The sequence below is a fragment of the Aethalodelphis obliquidens genome, unplaced genomic scaffold (assembly GCF_003676395.1).
Source record: "Aethalodelphis obliquidens isolate GAN/ISIS:26980383/991018 unplaced genomic scaffold, ASM367639v1 scaffold44, whole genome shotgun sequence".
Taxonomy (NCBI): Eukaryota; Metazoa; Chordata; class Mammalia; order Artiodactyla; family Delphinidae; genus Aethalodelphis; species Aethalodelphis obliquidens.
In genome coordinates, this window is record NW_020837988.1 from 7,437,162 (window position 1) to 7,451,929 (window position 14,768).

General features: G+C 55.9%; 2 protein-coding genes across 3 annotated transcripts; both read right to left on the reverse strand.

The window, feature by feature from the left end:
* Positions 1-1,660: 1,660 nt before the first annotated feature.
* Positions 1,661-8,100, reverse strand: TRIM65 (tripartite motif containing 65). Of its 2 annotated transcripts, XM_027080722.1 has the most exons (6): positions 6,290-8,100; positions 4,967-5,062; positions 4,487-4,720; positions 4,228-4,402; positions 4,026-4,091; positions 1,661-3,503 (listed from the first exon to the last, which is right to left on the reverse strand). In XM_027080722.1, the coding sequence occupies exons 1-6, from the start codon at positions 6,881-6,883 to the stop codon at positions 2,929-2,931; spliced, it is 1,740 nt and encodes a 579-aa protein (XP_026936523.1). In that variant the 5' UTR covers positions 6,884-8,100; the 3' UTR covers positions 1,661-2,928. The 2 variants fall into 2 exon arrangements, with proteins under 2 accessions (XP_026936523.1, XP_026936524.1); XM_027080723.1 differs by lacking the exon at positions 4,026-4,091.
* A 125-nt stretch (positions 8,101-8,225) lies between these two features.
* Positions 8,226-13,237, reverse strand: MRPL38 (mitochondrial ribosomal protein L38). The gene is made up of 9 exons (XM_027080724.1): positions 13,107-13,237; positions 12,811-12,990; positions 11,339-11,473; positions 11,051-11,259; positions 10,430-10,502; positions 10,214-10,259; positions 9,124-9,282; positions 8,798-8,934; positions 8,226-8,575 (listed from the first exon to the last, which is right to left on the reverse strand). Exons 1-9 carry the CDS (start codon positions 13,171-13,173, stop codon positions 8,439-8,441), a joined length of 1,143 nt encoding a protein of 380 aa, XP_026936525.1. The 5' UTR covers positions 13,174-13,237; the 3' UTR covers positions 8,226-8,438.
* Positions 13,238-14,768: the final 1,531 nt, after the last annotated feature.

Below are 14,768 nucleotides of genomic sequence, written 5' to 3' on the forward strand. Positions count from 1 at the left end.
TTCCCTTCACTGATTTCTTTCATTTTTGAAAAGTGGGTGCTCTGGGGGCTTCCTGGGAATGGATGCGGAAGTGTCTGCAAATGTCTTGGTTCAGGCTTTGCCCATGATTGACAGTTTGGCTGCGTGTGGAATTCTAATATTTATTTATTTATTTATGGCTGCGTCGGGTCTTTCTTGTGGCATGCGGGATCTTTGGTTGTGGTGCGCGGGCTCCAGAGCATGTGGGCTCAGCAGTTGTGGTGCGCGGGCTTAGTTGCCCCGTGGCATGTGGGATCTTAGTTCCCCGACAAGGGATTGAACCCGTGTCCCCTGCATTGGAAGGCAGATTCTCAACCACTGGACCATCAGGGAAGTCCCGTGTATGGAATTCTAAATGGAAATCTTTCCCCCTCAGAGTCTCAATGGCCTGGCTCCATTGTCTTCTAGCTTCCAGCCCCTTGTTACTTGAAGCCACATTTCCTACTGTCACCACGCTGCTCCCTTCCATCCCTTACTGCCTGGGCAAAAGCAGCCTCTTATTCTCTTTACCACTCCCCTCTCTGGCCTCCAATCCAACTCCCTCCAACTCCACTGGCCCAGAGGCCCCTGTCTTTTAAAATCTCTCCCACCCTCCCCTGCTCTTTTTCTGTCCCTGTGCCCACCCTGCTGATTCTGCCTCACAGACACCCAGAAACCGTGAGGAGTGGGGCAGAGATGCTGGCAACACCCCTAGGCTCATCAAATGTGTCCTCTTTGTAAAAGTTACACCCCAAAGCCCATGCTTCTTTCTCCCTCTACACCAAGGCATTTTTCCTGGAGAGGAGGCAGAGAGTCCTGTTAGAATCCGGAGGACCCAGCGAATTTAATCTGAAGTAGCTGTCCAGGAGATTTGTCAATGCTTGCCTCCAGACCTACTTGGGAAGCACTTCTCCATACCACTCTATAAAAATAGGGACTTCCCTGGTGGTCCAGTGGTTAGGACTCAGCGCTTGCACTGCGGGGGCCCAGGTTCAATCCCCAGTTGGGGAACTAAGATCCCACAAGCATCACGGCAAAAAAAAAAAAAAAAAAGAAAGAAAAATGGCAGTAGTGTTATATGTAAACAAAGGTTAATGATCACAATATAGAACCTTCCCACAGGGCAACACGGAAAGGACTAACAACCCAATAAAAAAGTAAATCCACAGAATAAATGACCCAAGGCACTCCCCACCATGGAAGCAGAAAGGGGGCTGTTCTTCCTTTCTCTGCCCCTTTCAGAACATGGGCTCGGCTGGCTGGACACTTGTGTCAGGTGCTGGGGCTCTGGGATCAAGAGGGACAGTTAGAATCTGTGCGCCGGGACAGCCAGTGATGATGGCTACCTGGCCAGCTCAGTCCTGCATCCTGCCCTGCCCGGCCTTTCAGCTCCTGCTGTTAACCCAGCTGTCACACTGTTGGGCTGTCCAGTGTCACAACCTCCTTCCCATGTTTGGGGACCTCCCCACCTTAGGAATCTTACCGGAAGCTCCTTGCCCAGGCTGCACCAATCAGAGGCCTGGCCCTGCCCTTGAACAGAGAGCCAAACGGCTGAGGAGTGAGGCCACAAGATGGAGTCTGCGACTGTGGCAGCGGCTGAGGCCAGGTTACCATGTGGGGAGGGAGGTACACTTTATATAAAAATATTATGTAACTTTTGGAGTATGTGTTATACTTTAATAAAACTTTTATTGTCAGATACTTACACGTGAGTACATAAAACATGTGTGTGCAGCGGGAAAAGTTATAAAGCAAACACCCTTGGAACCGCCACCCAGATCAAGAAGTGGAACATTTCAAGCACAAAACTACTGCTCCCCTATGGCCCAGCACCCTCACTTCCAGAAACACAAGCAAAAACATGTACAAGGATCTTCGCAGAAACATGTTCCAAAGAGCAAAAACCAAAATAAAAGGAGTTGGCAGTGTGCTGGCACCTACACGAATGACTGTGCTTAATCCCCACACCCCCGCTGGGGATAAGGTGGGGAAGATGGCAGCTGAGGCTCTGCCACAACAACTTGCCTGGTGGGATGGGGGGGGCAGGGGCACTAGCTGGTCTGACTCAAGGTTTCTTTATTTTGGTCCTTTGTATAAAAATAAAAAATCTTCAAGTGTTCATTGTTTCTCTGTTGAGCAATTCCTCTTTAGGAAATGTAGCCTACGTACGTAACAATAAATATGGCCAAAGCTTCCTGTTCAAAAACAGTCATCACGGCCATATTTTTAGAGCCCTCAAATAAAACGTTTTGAATGTCCAATAATGGGTAAACAAATTCTGATTAGAATTTGTCTTTGTCATTAGAATGACTGTCTATACTGTAGTCATTCAGAGAAAGGTTTATAACAATGTGAAAAATGCTTGTTAAGTAAAACACGCAGAAAACACAATTGTTTATAGAATACGATCACAAGGATGTACAAAGTAAAAGAAAAAAAGACCAAACTATACGAAATGTTAAGGAAAATAACAAAAAGAAAAGAGATAAAGATGAGGAGGGAAAAGGTAAATATCAATTTTCCCAAGATTTCCTCTAGGAATCGTTTTTTCCTCTGGGGCTGTTGCATGTATGATTTTGTCTGTCCCACCCTGTGGTGTGTCCCGCACCACACTCGCTCTCCTGAAGGACCAGGAGCCCTGGGCACTGCACTAGCCTCTGAGGTCCAGGCAGTGCCTAGAACTGGGCTCCCATTTTACTTCCTTTAGCCCCCGTCCCGTTCAGAGAGGCTGGAAAAGTAAACTCCAGTTTGGAGGCTCCACCCACCTCTCTCTCCAAGTGGCCCAGCCTGGTCCTGACTCGGTCTTCTGGCCACCAACTGGTCCCGTTAGAGCTGTGGCCTCAGGCCCCCAGGCCAGGGGCTGGGGCAGTTCTTGGGCCCACAGGCCTGGTGGCACCCGGTCCTGACCCTGAGCTCCATCCCGTGCCTTCCTCAGCTGAGCCCTGAGGCCTCTTCCTGGAGCCCTGGAGGGAGCTTGGCCTCGGGCCGATGGCACAGGGTCAGGGTCCTACCCTCGAGGAGCCAGAAAACGGGGTGGAGGGGCCGGGAGAAGATGGCATGAAAGGTATACAAGTGTTGGGTCTCGGGCTCCAGGCTGTAGAAGGTGAGGCAGCCAGAGGTCAGGTCCAAATCCATGCCCAGGAGCCGCCCTGATACCCCCGGGAGGCGCCGGGCCTCCCCGTTGTGCCAGGCCTGGGTGCTGTCCTCCTGAATGCAGAGCCCCCAGGAGCTGGGCCCACGGCCGATGTTGTCCGTGTGGGGCCCCAGCTTGCGCCTCGTTAGTTCTGAGTAGGCAACGCCCAGCGTCACCGAGTGGTTGGACACACGTACCTCCCAGTAGTGCTGCCCGGCCTGGAAGCTCTGGGCACACTGCACTTGCCAGAGCTCGAAGCTGCCTGGCCCATCTGGGCCCCGGGGCTTGCGACAGTGCTTTACCTGCCGGTCCTGCTGAGACAGGTAGAAGTGACGGTTGGCGCTGATGGGGTCGAAGGTCAGGTTGCGATAATCTGTTGGGCAGAGATGGACGGAAGGTGAGCGGGCAAGGGTGCCTGTGCCTGGCCACCATCCTGTCCCCAGAGGGGAGAGACAGCAACTGAAGGTCCACGGGCGGATCGCCAGACATCTGCCGGGGCGACTGCAAGCTGAGTTAACGTGGACATCATCTCAGCATCCGACCCTCCATGCAACCCCTGAGGTGGAACCTTCCATCAGCCTTGTTTCACAGATGAGAAAACGGAGGTTCAGAAAGGTCACCTAACTTCGTAAAGTGGAAGAACTGTGATCAGTCCCAGATTTGTGTGCCCAGAATCTCCTTAAACTCTACACGGGCTGCACGTGTAAGAGGTGTGCATCCTGCAACAGGTGTGCAGAGGGGCGAGGCTAGCCCCAGGGAGGGGAGGGAAACAGACTTCCTGTACAGAGCAGTCATAGCACGTGCCGTGCACACGCACAGACCCACGTGTACACACAGCGCACTCACACGCACACGCTCACACAGGTGCACACACACATGCGATGGGCCTTCTTACTCTGCCAGAGTTTCCTCCTCAGTGGACAGACGAGGCTCGCGACTGGTGCCGGGGGACCCGGGGCCTCTAGGGGGCAAAGCAGTGTTTTAGGGGAGTGACCTGGAGGGGAGCTCATGGGGGCTGGGCCCTGACTCCATTACCACCCCAGTGGGAAGAACAGCTGGGCCCAGAGGGGTGGAGAGAGATCTGGGGTCAGCCTTACCCATGGAGCCAAAGTCAGCAGCCTCGGCTGGTGCTCCGGGGTGGCCCCCCTCTTCCAGGAGGAGGGCACACAGCTGGCTCAGGGACTCCTTCAGGCCGCCCAGCTGCTGATCTTCGTCCCAGTGCGGGAGAGTCAGTGGCCCGAGCGGGCCTGGGGGCGCCAGGAGCTGTGATTCCTGAGCCCCGGGGACAGCTGCAGTAAGCCAGAGCACGAGGGGCAGGCACCCCGGTCCCCACCCTGCCGCCCCAAGGCCTGGTACCTGGAGGAAGGTCCGGTCGTCCAACTGCTCCAGGAGGTTGCGAATCCTGTGGTCACAGCAAGACAAGGCCTCCAGGTGGCCCTGCAGTCGCTGTTTCTCGTCCCGGGCCTGTTCCAGCGCCTGTGTCTTGGCCACCTCGATGTTCCTCAGGGCCAAGTCCCGCTGCATCTCCAGGGCCTGCAGCAGGCGGTTGAACTTGCCAGAGATCACGGAGGTCAGGGTGCAGGCTGAGCTCTGGGTGGGCACAGGAGAAGTCGAGGGCAGCCAAGTCCCTGGGCTGCCCGCTGGCCTGAGGGGTGGGAATGTGGGGAGCCATGGTCCCTGGAATCTCTCCCTCTGTTCAGCCCTTCCTTTCCTGCTGCCAGGAGGCATTTTCAAGGCAGCTTACACCTACTGCCCGGTATCCCAGGGACCGGCCAGTGGCTGCTCGAAGGACACGGCATGAGGACGTGGGGGGCGTGGAGCAGACAGGCCTCATACCTGGATCTGGCTGCTTCGCTGCTGCAGCTCCTGTAGCTGGCTCTCAGCCTGGGTGGCCTGCTGCTGGGTGACCTCCAGTGTGGCTCTCAGCTGGGCCTGTGGTGCCCACCGGGGGACAAGTAACAAGAGGGGTCCAGGATCGGCTGTGAAGTTCCCCCCTCAGCCAGTCAAAACACCTGCAGATGCTGGGCATCCCCTCCTCATGCCACCCCAGGTGAGGCCAGCACGCAGAGCATCAGCCTTGGTGTGTGCCCCGGGAGAATTGGGTCAGAGTCCCAGGGAGGCCTGGACAAGGCCCCTTCCCCACCCGGAGCAGGGTGGTGCAGAGGCCTTGGGCTGAAGACGAGCAACCTGGGGCGGAGTAGCCCCCCACTACCCCCAGTCAATAAATGGGAGCTTACGCGGCCTTGAGGGGAAGGGGCGACGACCCAAAGCACCGAAGTTTTTTGACAGGTGGGCAGTGCACCGCAGGTATGAGTTGGGTTCTTCCAAATGCCTGGCCAGTCCTCAGGCCCAGCTTTGGACATGAGGGGGAAGGGGGCACCCCTATTTGGTTGTGACCTGTCTGGTCTCCTCGAGGATCAAAATGCTATACTCTCGTAGTTCAGGACTGCGCATCTGCTAGGATTTGGTTCCCTGTACCAGGTCAAGAGCCTGTCTTGATTCTTCTTGTCCCAGCAACACTTTGATGGAAGGACTGATATTATCCCCGATTCACAGGTCAGAGAAGTTGACAACTTGGTCAAAGTAATCAGGTCTTCCTAAGTGCAACACTTGTGCCTCTGTTCAGGCCTCACCGCCTCCGGCACGGTAAAACATGCTGAACTAGGAGGGGGCAGGGCAGACTTTTCTGGTTCACCCTGACTCTCCCCCAAGGGCACACATCCAGCCCCTCACACCCCAGCGTCACTTCCCCTCTCCCTAGCCAAATTCTAGCTCCTGCAGTGCATCTGCCGCTGGCTGTACCACCTGTTCCCCCCTCTCTCCCTGTTGCTGCCCTCCACTGCAAACTTCGATGCTTAGTGCAAGGTCTTTGGTCCCACAAGCAGTAACACCCTGTCCTTACTCTGTGCCTTCAGCAGCCACAGGGATTATCCTCCACATTCTGGCTCTGGGCTCCTTGACCTCCTCATTCCATCTCGGCCACTCACCCCTGTAACTTCACCCTGGACCCGTCACCAGCTCTAACATCTCTATTCCAAGCATCTGTTTTCTGACCACCACCTCCTTTCAAACCAGAATAAAAACAGGACCAAGCGAAGCTGCTGAAGCTGCCAGCCCCGCCCGGGCGCAGAGAGCAGGGCGGGGTCCCCCGAGGGTCACCTCGCGCTCTCGGCGCTCGGCGTCCAGCAGCGTCCGCTCGTGGAGGCGACACTCGCGCACGGTGCACACGCTGCACACGCAGAGGCCCTCGGTGCGGCAGAAAAGCTCGAGCGGCCTCCCGTGCCGGGGGCAGCACGCGCCGGGGCCGGGTTCGGGCGCCGGCCGGACGCGCAGATCCTCCAGCACGCCGCTCAGAGCCACGTTGCGGCGCAGCTCGGCGCTGTCGGGGAAGGGCTCCCGGCACTCGGGGCACACCTTCTCGCTGCGGCCCAACCAGTCCTGGATACAGGCCCTGCAGAAGTTGTGGCCGCAGAAAAGCGTCACCGGGTCCCGGTAGAGGCCCAGGCAGATGGCACAGGTCAGCCTGTCCTCCAGCCACGGCGCGGCCATGGCGGCGGCGGGCGGCCCCAGACGCACGGGCGGAAGGCCGGGGCCTCTTAAAGGGACCGCCGGCGCCCGGGTGTAGGTGCGGCGGGCGGAGCCAGGACCCGCCTGGGAAGACGAACTTGACAGCCCTTCTTCCGCCCCGACCAGCCGCCACTCCCAGTGCGCTCGCTCCACCCTGCGCCGACGGCTGCGGGATTGGCTTCCCATTCCGGTGCTCGGCCCCTGTCAACTCCGAGCCACCCCTGCCTGCCTTTTACCACCCGAAACTGGGAGTTGGGGTCCAGCTCTCTCTGGGACCTCCATCCTGCTTCCCTAGATCCTCAGTCCAGCAGCTCCCGTGCCGGGAATCTGGACACAAGAGGCTTGGGAAACCCATCGGGCCTCCTGGCCTCCTCCTGGCTGAGGGCCACCACCAGAACCTCTTCTGAGCCCCTAATCTGAAAATCTCATGCAAATACTACTAACAACAACAAGGGCTGTTGTTATCTACCTCCCAGGGGTTTTGGCGATTAAATGGAACAGGACCGCACATGGGAATGCCTGGCAATGAGCATGGGGCACACAGCTAGTGCTCATTAAATGCTCTCTCCTGACCCGAGGGGCCCTGCTGCACTTTTTCCTTGAGCTGAATTTCAGGCACTTGCCGGATTAGGGTGTCTCCCTTCTCTAGGTTATGCCTAATTTCGGTTCTTTTAAAGCAAACAGTGAGGTGGAAATTTCTGGTTACCAAGAGACAGAGACCAAAAAACAGTGGTTCCTTCCTACCCCCTTTAATGGAAACTAAAGCAAGCTTAACCTGCACTTGGAAGCCCCTCTGGGTGTCAGCCCTCTGCTGGGGAGAGTTCCTTGTCTGCAGGTCCCAACTGTTCTGGAACCTCACTTTTTAGAGAGGTGGTTCCCCTGCAGCTGAGCACAGAAGGATCCTGACTGCTAACCCACCTGCCCTGGGGGCAGTGTGTGCTGGGCCAGCGTGAGCTGGAGGAGGGTTAACTCTTTCTTTCCAAAGGAGCTGGCCTAATTTTGAGGCGGGGCGTCCTCTCCCTTTGATACAGCAAGCGTATTGTCTTCTGGGTGACAGTATGTGAAGTTTCTCTTGCTGGACAAGGTGCATTGATCTCCTGACTGGCTACTAGGCAGTCTCTGCCTTTAGAGAGGAGAAATACCCTAACCATCCAGCAAGCACTCGGGAGCTTTCTGGGTCCTGAGCAGGGGGCGTGCCCAGAGATCTCTGAGACCTGCCTTTGCCCCACCTGACAAGGCTTCTTATTCAAAGCATCTGGAGGCCAGGAGCCTGTGAACAGCCGGCAAGGGGCCAATGCCCAGGGCTGGCAAATTTCTTTCAAGAGGCCTGTGGGAGCAGCCAGGGTCCCCTGCCTGCTTTTCTTCTGCACCCGTCTTCAGCCAGTGGATCGCAGGGCCTCTGACACCCTCAGGAAACAGAGGTGAGGGGTCACCTCCTGGGGTGGGAGGCAGCCTTCTTCCCACCCATAAAGCAAGAGTCCCACCAGGGGGCATTCTGGCTGCTCCCAGAACACAGACCCAGACCAGCTACAGCAAAAATCAATATATTCATACCCCCAACTCCCCAGCCTTCTTCACTGGGCCTGCTGGGAGGGCAGCAGAGGGGCTGCCTCAGGCAGGCCGGAGAACCCCAATGCTTGCCCCCCTTGGCACTGTGTCTCTATTGCTCCCGCCTGTGGAGCCTGACAGGGTGGCCTGAGAGGCCCAGTCCACTCTCTGAGGGGGGTGGCACTCCAGCCACTCAGTAGATGCCATAGGTGGGTTCGTGACTGTCTCTGTACCGGTCCAGGTAGCGCAGGGGCTGCCGGTGGGGGAAGCGCTTCTGCTTAGGGTGATAAGGGGGCGGCCGCATAAACTCAAACACAGGCTCTCGCATGTCTGCAAGAAGAGTGAAGGGGCGTGTGTGTGGACTGCTGCTGGCCTGAGCCCCTCTCGCGTCTGCCAGGTGGGACTGCCCAGGCTGGCACCACCCAGCCAGCCCACCCCAGGAGTGGCACGCCTGCTGGTGGCCCTCTCCTGACAGGCGCTCCTCCTGGCAAGTCAGGAGAGGTCTGTGAGCTCAGGCCAGCCGCCCCCTCCTCCAGCCCACTCTGCCCTTACCCAGGAGCTGGTGGAAGATGTGGGTGACCGAGTCATCCCAGCGGCACTGGAAGAAGGCCAGGCCAGCTGGAGTCATGGCATCTTGGTGTTTCTTGTAGAAATCAAAAGTGTGGAAGGTCCGCTGGGCAAGCTGGTAGCTGGAGGAAGAGCGGAGCATTAGAGAGTGGGGAAGGGGGCACCAGAGCCCCACAGGCAATGCTGAGAAGCCCCTTAGGGTCTGCCTAGCACAGCTCAAGTTACGAGAGAGAACTGAGAAAGACTGACCACTGCTGGGAAGCTGGCCTGAGGCTGGGGGTAGCTGTGTGTGGGGGAGGGGCACAGATTACCAGGGTGAGGGCCGGGTGTCCCCAGAGAAGTCGATTGGCTTGTCCTGCTTGAAGAGCAGAAAGGCAAAGCGGTGGAAGCCGGAGCCTCGGGCAGGGAAGGGGGGCAGGTAGGGACACGTCTCCTGTCCTTCAGCCACCCTGTTGCCTGGGATGTTGGTTCTGGTGGGAGAAAAAGCATCTGTTAATTACCACTCGCGGGAGGTGGCAGCAGGAACATCCCCACCCGTGTGCTCCCTAGAGACTGATATACCTCCCCGGGAAGAGAGACCCTAAAATGATCTCTATTGTACAATCAAGTAGGAAGTAGAGCTCTGTAAACCCTCGGATGGACTGCAAACTTGTGGAGGGAACAGTAGGGGCTCAGAGGCCGACAAGGGCCCCAGGAACTGTCAAGATGAGAGCTAGGTCAAGCAGCCCGTTGACTGGCCCTGGGGAGCTGTGGGGATGCCACAGCCGTGCACGCTGGAGAGCCATGCGACCTTGGGCTGTTTCTCTCCCGGTTTCCCAAAGCCTCTAGGTTTGTCAGGGAGTGTTTGCCCAGCCTGGCACTGGGATGGCCGCTGTACCTGCCCCAGGTACAACTCCCCAGAGGGTCCTGTTACACAGGCAGTTACAACTCCCCAGAGGGTCCTGTTACAACTGCAGTTGAATAAAAATGCCTGACCTCCTCCCCTTGGCCTGGTGCTCAGAACCAAAGGCCACCGAGAAAACAAGAGGTAGCCCACAGGTACCAGAGGCCTCTCCTGGACTCCTTTCCCATTTGATTGTCACAGAGCCCCTCAGGGTGGCTAAGGCACGTGGTGGCATCATCCTCGTTTTACAGGTAAGGAAAGGAGTTCAGGGAGACCAGGAGGCCTGTGGGAGAGGCCAAGGCCCACTGCTGCCTGCTTTCCTTCTGCACCTGTCTTCAGCCACTGGATCACAGGGCCCCTGACACCCTCAGGAAGCAGAGGTGACGAACCACCTCCAGGGATGGGAGATGGTGGTTAGTCCATGGTGGAGCCACGACTGAAATTCAGGTGCAGATCTTTCCAGGGTGCCAGGGCCTCCTGGAACGCTTCCGACCCATTCCCCTACCCCAGGTACTCACACCAGCCAGTGCAAATACTCGGCATCCGGTTCCAGCAGGTGTCCATCTGCACATAAACACACCCCACTGACTGCGGGAACTGCCGCCCCTTCCCACCTCCTCCCTTGGAAGGAGCTGGGGCTGGAGCTTTCCATCTGGCCCCTCCCCCAGCTCCCCAGGGCCCTGGCTCCCGGGAGGTGAAGGAGGCAGGAGTCCCAGTGAGCCCCAGACACCTACCCAAGTTGGTGAGCAGCAGTGTCCACATGGAGCCCTCGTCTGCCTTATAGGTCACCTCCGGGGCCTGGGCAGCCTGGTGGGGAAAGAACGATGGAGCTGTCACCCCATCAGGGATGGACAAGCTGTTCTAAACAGACCTTCGTTCTGGAGGTCAGGAGCCTGAGAAACCTTGGAGAAAGAAGAGTCCATTCTGAAACAAATGCCCGTGACAGCCCCTTGAGAGGCAGGTGGGCAAACAGAGACTTATAGACTTATAGAACTCTACAGAGTTGACTATCCCGAGATCTGAACCACAAGAAGGCCAAGGACCAGGGGCTAGGAGGGCACTCTGAAGACAGAGGGTCAGTCACAGCAGTATGCCAAGATGCGGCTTCTTTTCCTTTCACTTTACATCCTCTTCTTTGTAATTACTGTATCATGGTGTTGTTTATCAGGAAATCAAAAAGAGGAGACAGAGAACAAGAAGACCCCAGATCAGTCTACACAGATGCCGTGCTTGTGTCCTTAACCACCATAAAAACTGCCTCTATAAATGCTTTCAAAAAGGAGTTGTTGTCTGTGGCCCCATGGTGGGATATGTCTGTGTACACAGGGTGGGGAGGGGCACAGGCCAGCAGTTACCTCAGTTGGAGTGACCTCATTGCCGTAGTACACAGGCACCAAGTCGTCCTCGCCTATAGCGTAGGCCACATGCAGGGGGACTCGGGGCACGAAGGTGGCCCCGTGGAACAGGTCTCGATAGAGGCCGTAGTGTTCAGCCAGACGCTGCTTGTGGTAGGGGCCACAGGTCCTCTCCCACTCAGCCCTCACTGCCTCCAGTGGGATGCGTGCTGGGAAGGAATGATGCCAGCTGGGATTTAGGGTCAGGGCAGGGACACACCCAGGACCCTCTCCCCTGGGAAGGCTTACCTGTGCGGAGGCGAGCGGCCCGTTCCTCCTCCACATTGGCCCGCAGTGCCTGGAGGACCCGCTTCCGCTCCAACAGCTGTTGGGTCCGGCAGACCTTAGGTGCAGGCAACCCAATGTCAATCTTGTCTTTGGGATCTGGGGAGGGAAGGGGTATTAGAGAAAGTAGGATCAGGTCTTGGTTAAGCTGCCTGTCCATACCTTTCCTTTCACTGGGCAAGCTCTGCTGCTAAAGCTTACCATTTAATTCACAAAACTAAAATATACTGTGTAGTCAGCTTCACAGACATGAACAGGGTCCAGTTGCTAAGCAAATTGGATACAACTTGAGACTGATCCCTAAACCAGGTTACATCATCTGTCTCGGTCATGGGAAATCGAGGCGGATGGCCATCCCAATTATACTTGGGATCACCTTCAAGCCTGTTCACAGCTGGCCATGGACTCGCACCTGTGTACCTGGCAGAATTCAGAGCTGAAGCTAGAAGGAAAGAAGCACTTCTCACACTTAATGCACAAAACCACACAAGTCACCTGGGAAACTTGTTTAAATTCAGATTCTGAATCAGCAAGTTAGCGTGGGGCCTGAGACTCTGCATTCCTAACAAGCTCCTAGGTAATGCCCATGCTGCTGTTCCCAGAACACACTCTGAGGAGCAAGACCCTAGAAAACTTTCAATCCAGCACCCTTTCCCATTTACGTTAGACTATGACAATAAGAAACAGACACTGAGCCCACATCAAGAGTGACATTAGTCTAAGAATTCCGATTAACTGTATCCTTTAATCCTCACAACGATCTTGTGACACAGACACAATCGTTTTATTTTATAGTTGAGGAAACTGAACCTCAGGGAAGTCACTCCCAAGAGACTGACTTGGGTTTAAGTAAGATTCCACACGTGTGCCCTTAACCATCATTAAAATGCCTTTATAAACGCTTTCCAAAGAACAAACTCCTTAAGTGTAGTCAGTCTCTCAGGAGCAGGGTCCCTGAGTCACCTTGCCCAGGGCTTTCAATTTAATTCAGCAAAGTATTGCACACTTACGTGCCAAGCACTGTGCGGGTGCAAGGATCCAATGGTGGTCAAGACAGGCAGGATCCCCACCCTTAGGGAGCTCATGAACTGGGAGGGAGGCAGCGAAAAGAGTCAGGATACGGTGTGGCCAAGGCTACATGAACAGTATTGTAGGAGCAGAGAGGGGCGTTCTAACCCGGAACTGGGCCGTGGGCAGCTGGTCAGGAAAGGGCTTTAGGTGTAGAAATATCCAAGGTGGAACTCTAATAATGAGAGAAGGGAATGTTCCAAAGTAGGGGGACCGAAAGGTGTGAAAAATCCTGGTGGGACTAAATCGCCACCGGTGCGCACGGGACCGCTGGCAGGCCCCCTCCCCCAAGCTCGGGGAGGACGCCGGCGGGGCGCCCCCGAGTCCCAAGGCGACGGGGTCACCGCCCAGCTCCGGTCGCCCCGCACCTGACTCCTCTCCGAAATGCTCCCGGTAGGTCCGCCACCAGTGCGGGTCCCGAGCCTCCTGCTCCGCCCGGCGCCGGTAGCGGTCGAAGCTGCGGTACTTCTTCAGCCGCTCCAGGTTGCTCACGTCGATGACCTCGTTGGGCATGGGCCCCAGAGGAGCGGTCCGGCGGCTCAGGGCGGCTGCGGGCAGAGAGCGGGACGTCAGGCCGGCCCCGGCCCGGCCCCACGGAGGTCGGGGGCGGGAGCTGTCTTGATCCCCAGGGTTCGGCTATACGGAGACCTCCAAGAGCCCTCACCTGAGGTGCTGAAGCCCCGCCACCTCCGACTCCCGTACAACGCGACTCGCCACCAGGTCGCCGCCATCTTCCCCCAAGCCGCCGTCGCCGCCGCGGCTCCTAAGACCTGAAAGAGGCGGCCGCAGCAGCGCCTGAGCGCACGGCGGAAGCCCCGCCCTCAGGCCCCGCCCCAGCATCATAGGAGCCACGCCCCCTCCTAGGCCCAGCAGTCTTACTTCCTGGGATCCGCGAGCTCCTCCCTCCGGGAGGTGGCTGCGGACCTCGAGCGCCCTGGCTCCGGAAGTGACCGGTGAACGGCGAGGCGGAGCTGCGAGCGGTCCGGACCCCTTCCCGCGTCCAGCCACCAGGGGGCGGCACAGACTGGGGACGGTCGGCCGGGCCCGCAGCCACCTCGGCTCAACGAGGTAGGCGCTTTGCGGGGCTCTGGGTGCTGCTCTCTCTCAAGGGTCACCCAGTCCCTGAAGGCGGCATCCTGAGCACCCCCGGCAGCACGGGCAGGGGAAGGGGTTGCGAGCAGGGATTCAGGAGTCCTCCTACTTGGGTTCAGATTCCAGATTGTGACCTTGCTGTCGCCCTTGCAGTTTCCTCATTTGGAAAAAAAAAAGCACGTAGTAATAGTGCTTACCTCATAGGATTGTTAGAAGGATTAAATGTTAATTAACATATATAAAGCACTTAACTGTGGGATATGTGTTAGCTTTTGATCACCTCCAAGTTTTTGCCTTTGCCTAAACCTTTTCAGGGTTGTGTTGTTCTTGGGATTCAGTTCTAACAAGATGAAACTTGGTACCCCTGGTGATCTGGACCCGCTTCTGCTCTGGTCCCTCTGTCCTGGAATTCAAGCTTCTGTGACACCAACCTTTTGTAACCCAGCAAAGGGCTCTTGTGCCTGTGATGCAGAAAGCCAGACTCTTGACACTGGATTTGCAGCAGAGTAGATTTATTGCAGGACACCAAGCAAGGGAGTGGGAGACAAACCTCAGATCCACCCCAACTTGGTCTTTGAGTTTTGTTTTGTGGGGGTTTTTTTAGGGGAGGAAAAAGGAAGCTGGGGTTAATCATCATTTTTTGACATTTTTTTTAATATGGACCACTTTTAAAGTCTTTATTGAATTTGTTACAATATTGCTTCTGTTTTATGTTTTGGTTTTTGACTGCAAGGCATTTGGGATCTTAGCTCCCTGACCAGGGATGGAACCTGCACCCCCTGCATTGAAAGGCGAAGTCTTAACCACTGGACCACCAGGGAAGTCCCTACATTTCTTTTTTTTTAATTTTTATTTATTTTTTATTTTTTAATTTTTTAGTCCCTACATTTCTTAATCAAAGTTTTGGGAATCAGGATGTTTCTGGTTTACGACTCTCTGGCCAGGTAGTCCATGGCTTGGGGGGGTCTGTGAGCTCATCTTGCCCTGGAGAAACGGCCTGAGTTTGCACATGAATGGAGATATCTATAATAATAGCAATTTTAGTACATTAACGATGTTATCAACAGCAGCAGTTTTAGTCATCTGACTCTGGTTGATTACTGTTCAGTTAGCACAGGATTGAGATCAGAGGGGATAAGAAAGGGAATAAAGTTTTGGATAGAGAGATTAATCATAAACTCGGTAAGGGAACATGGTTTTACAGGGACTCGGTTTCACATTTTTCACTTACTTA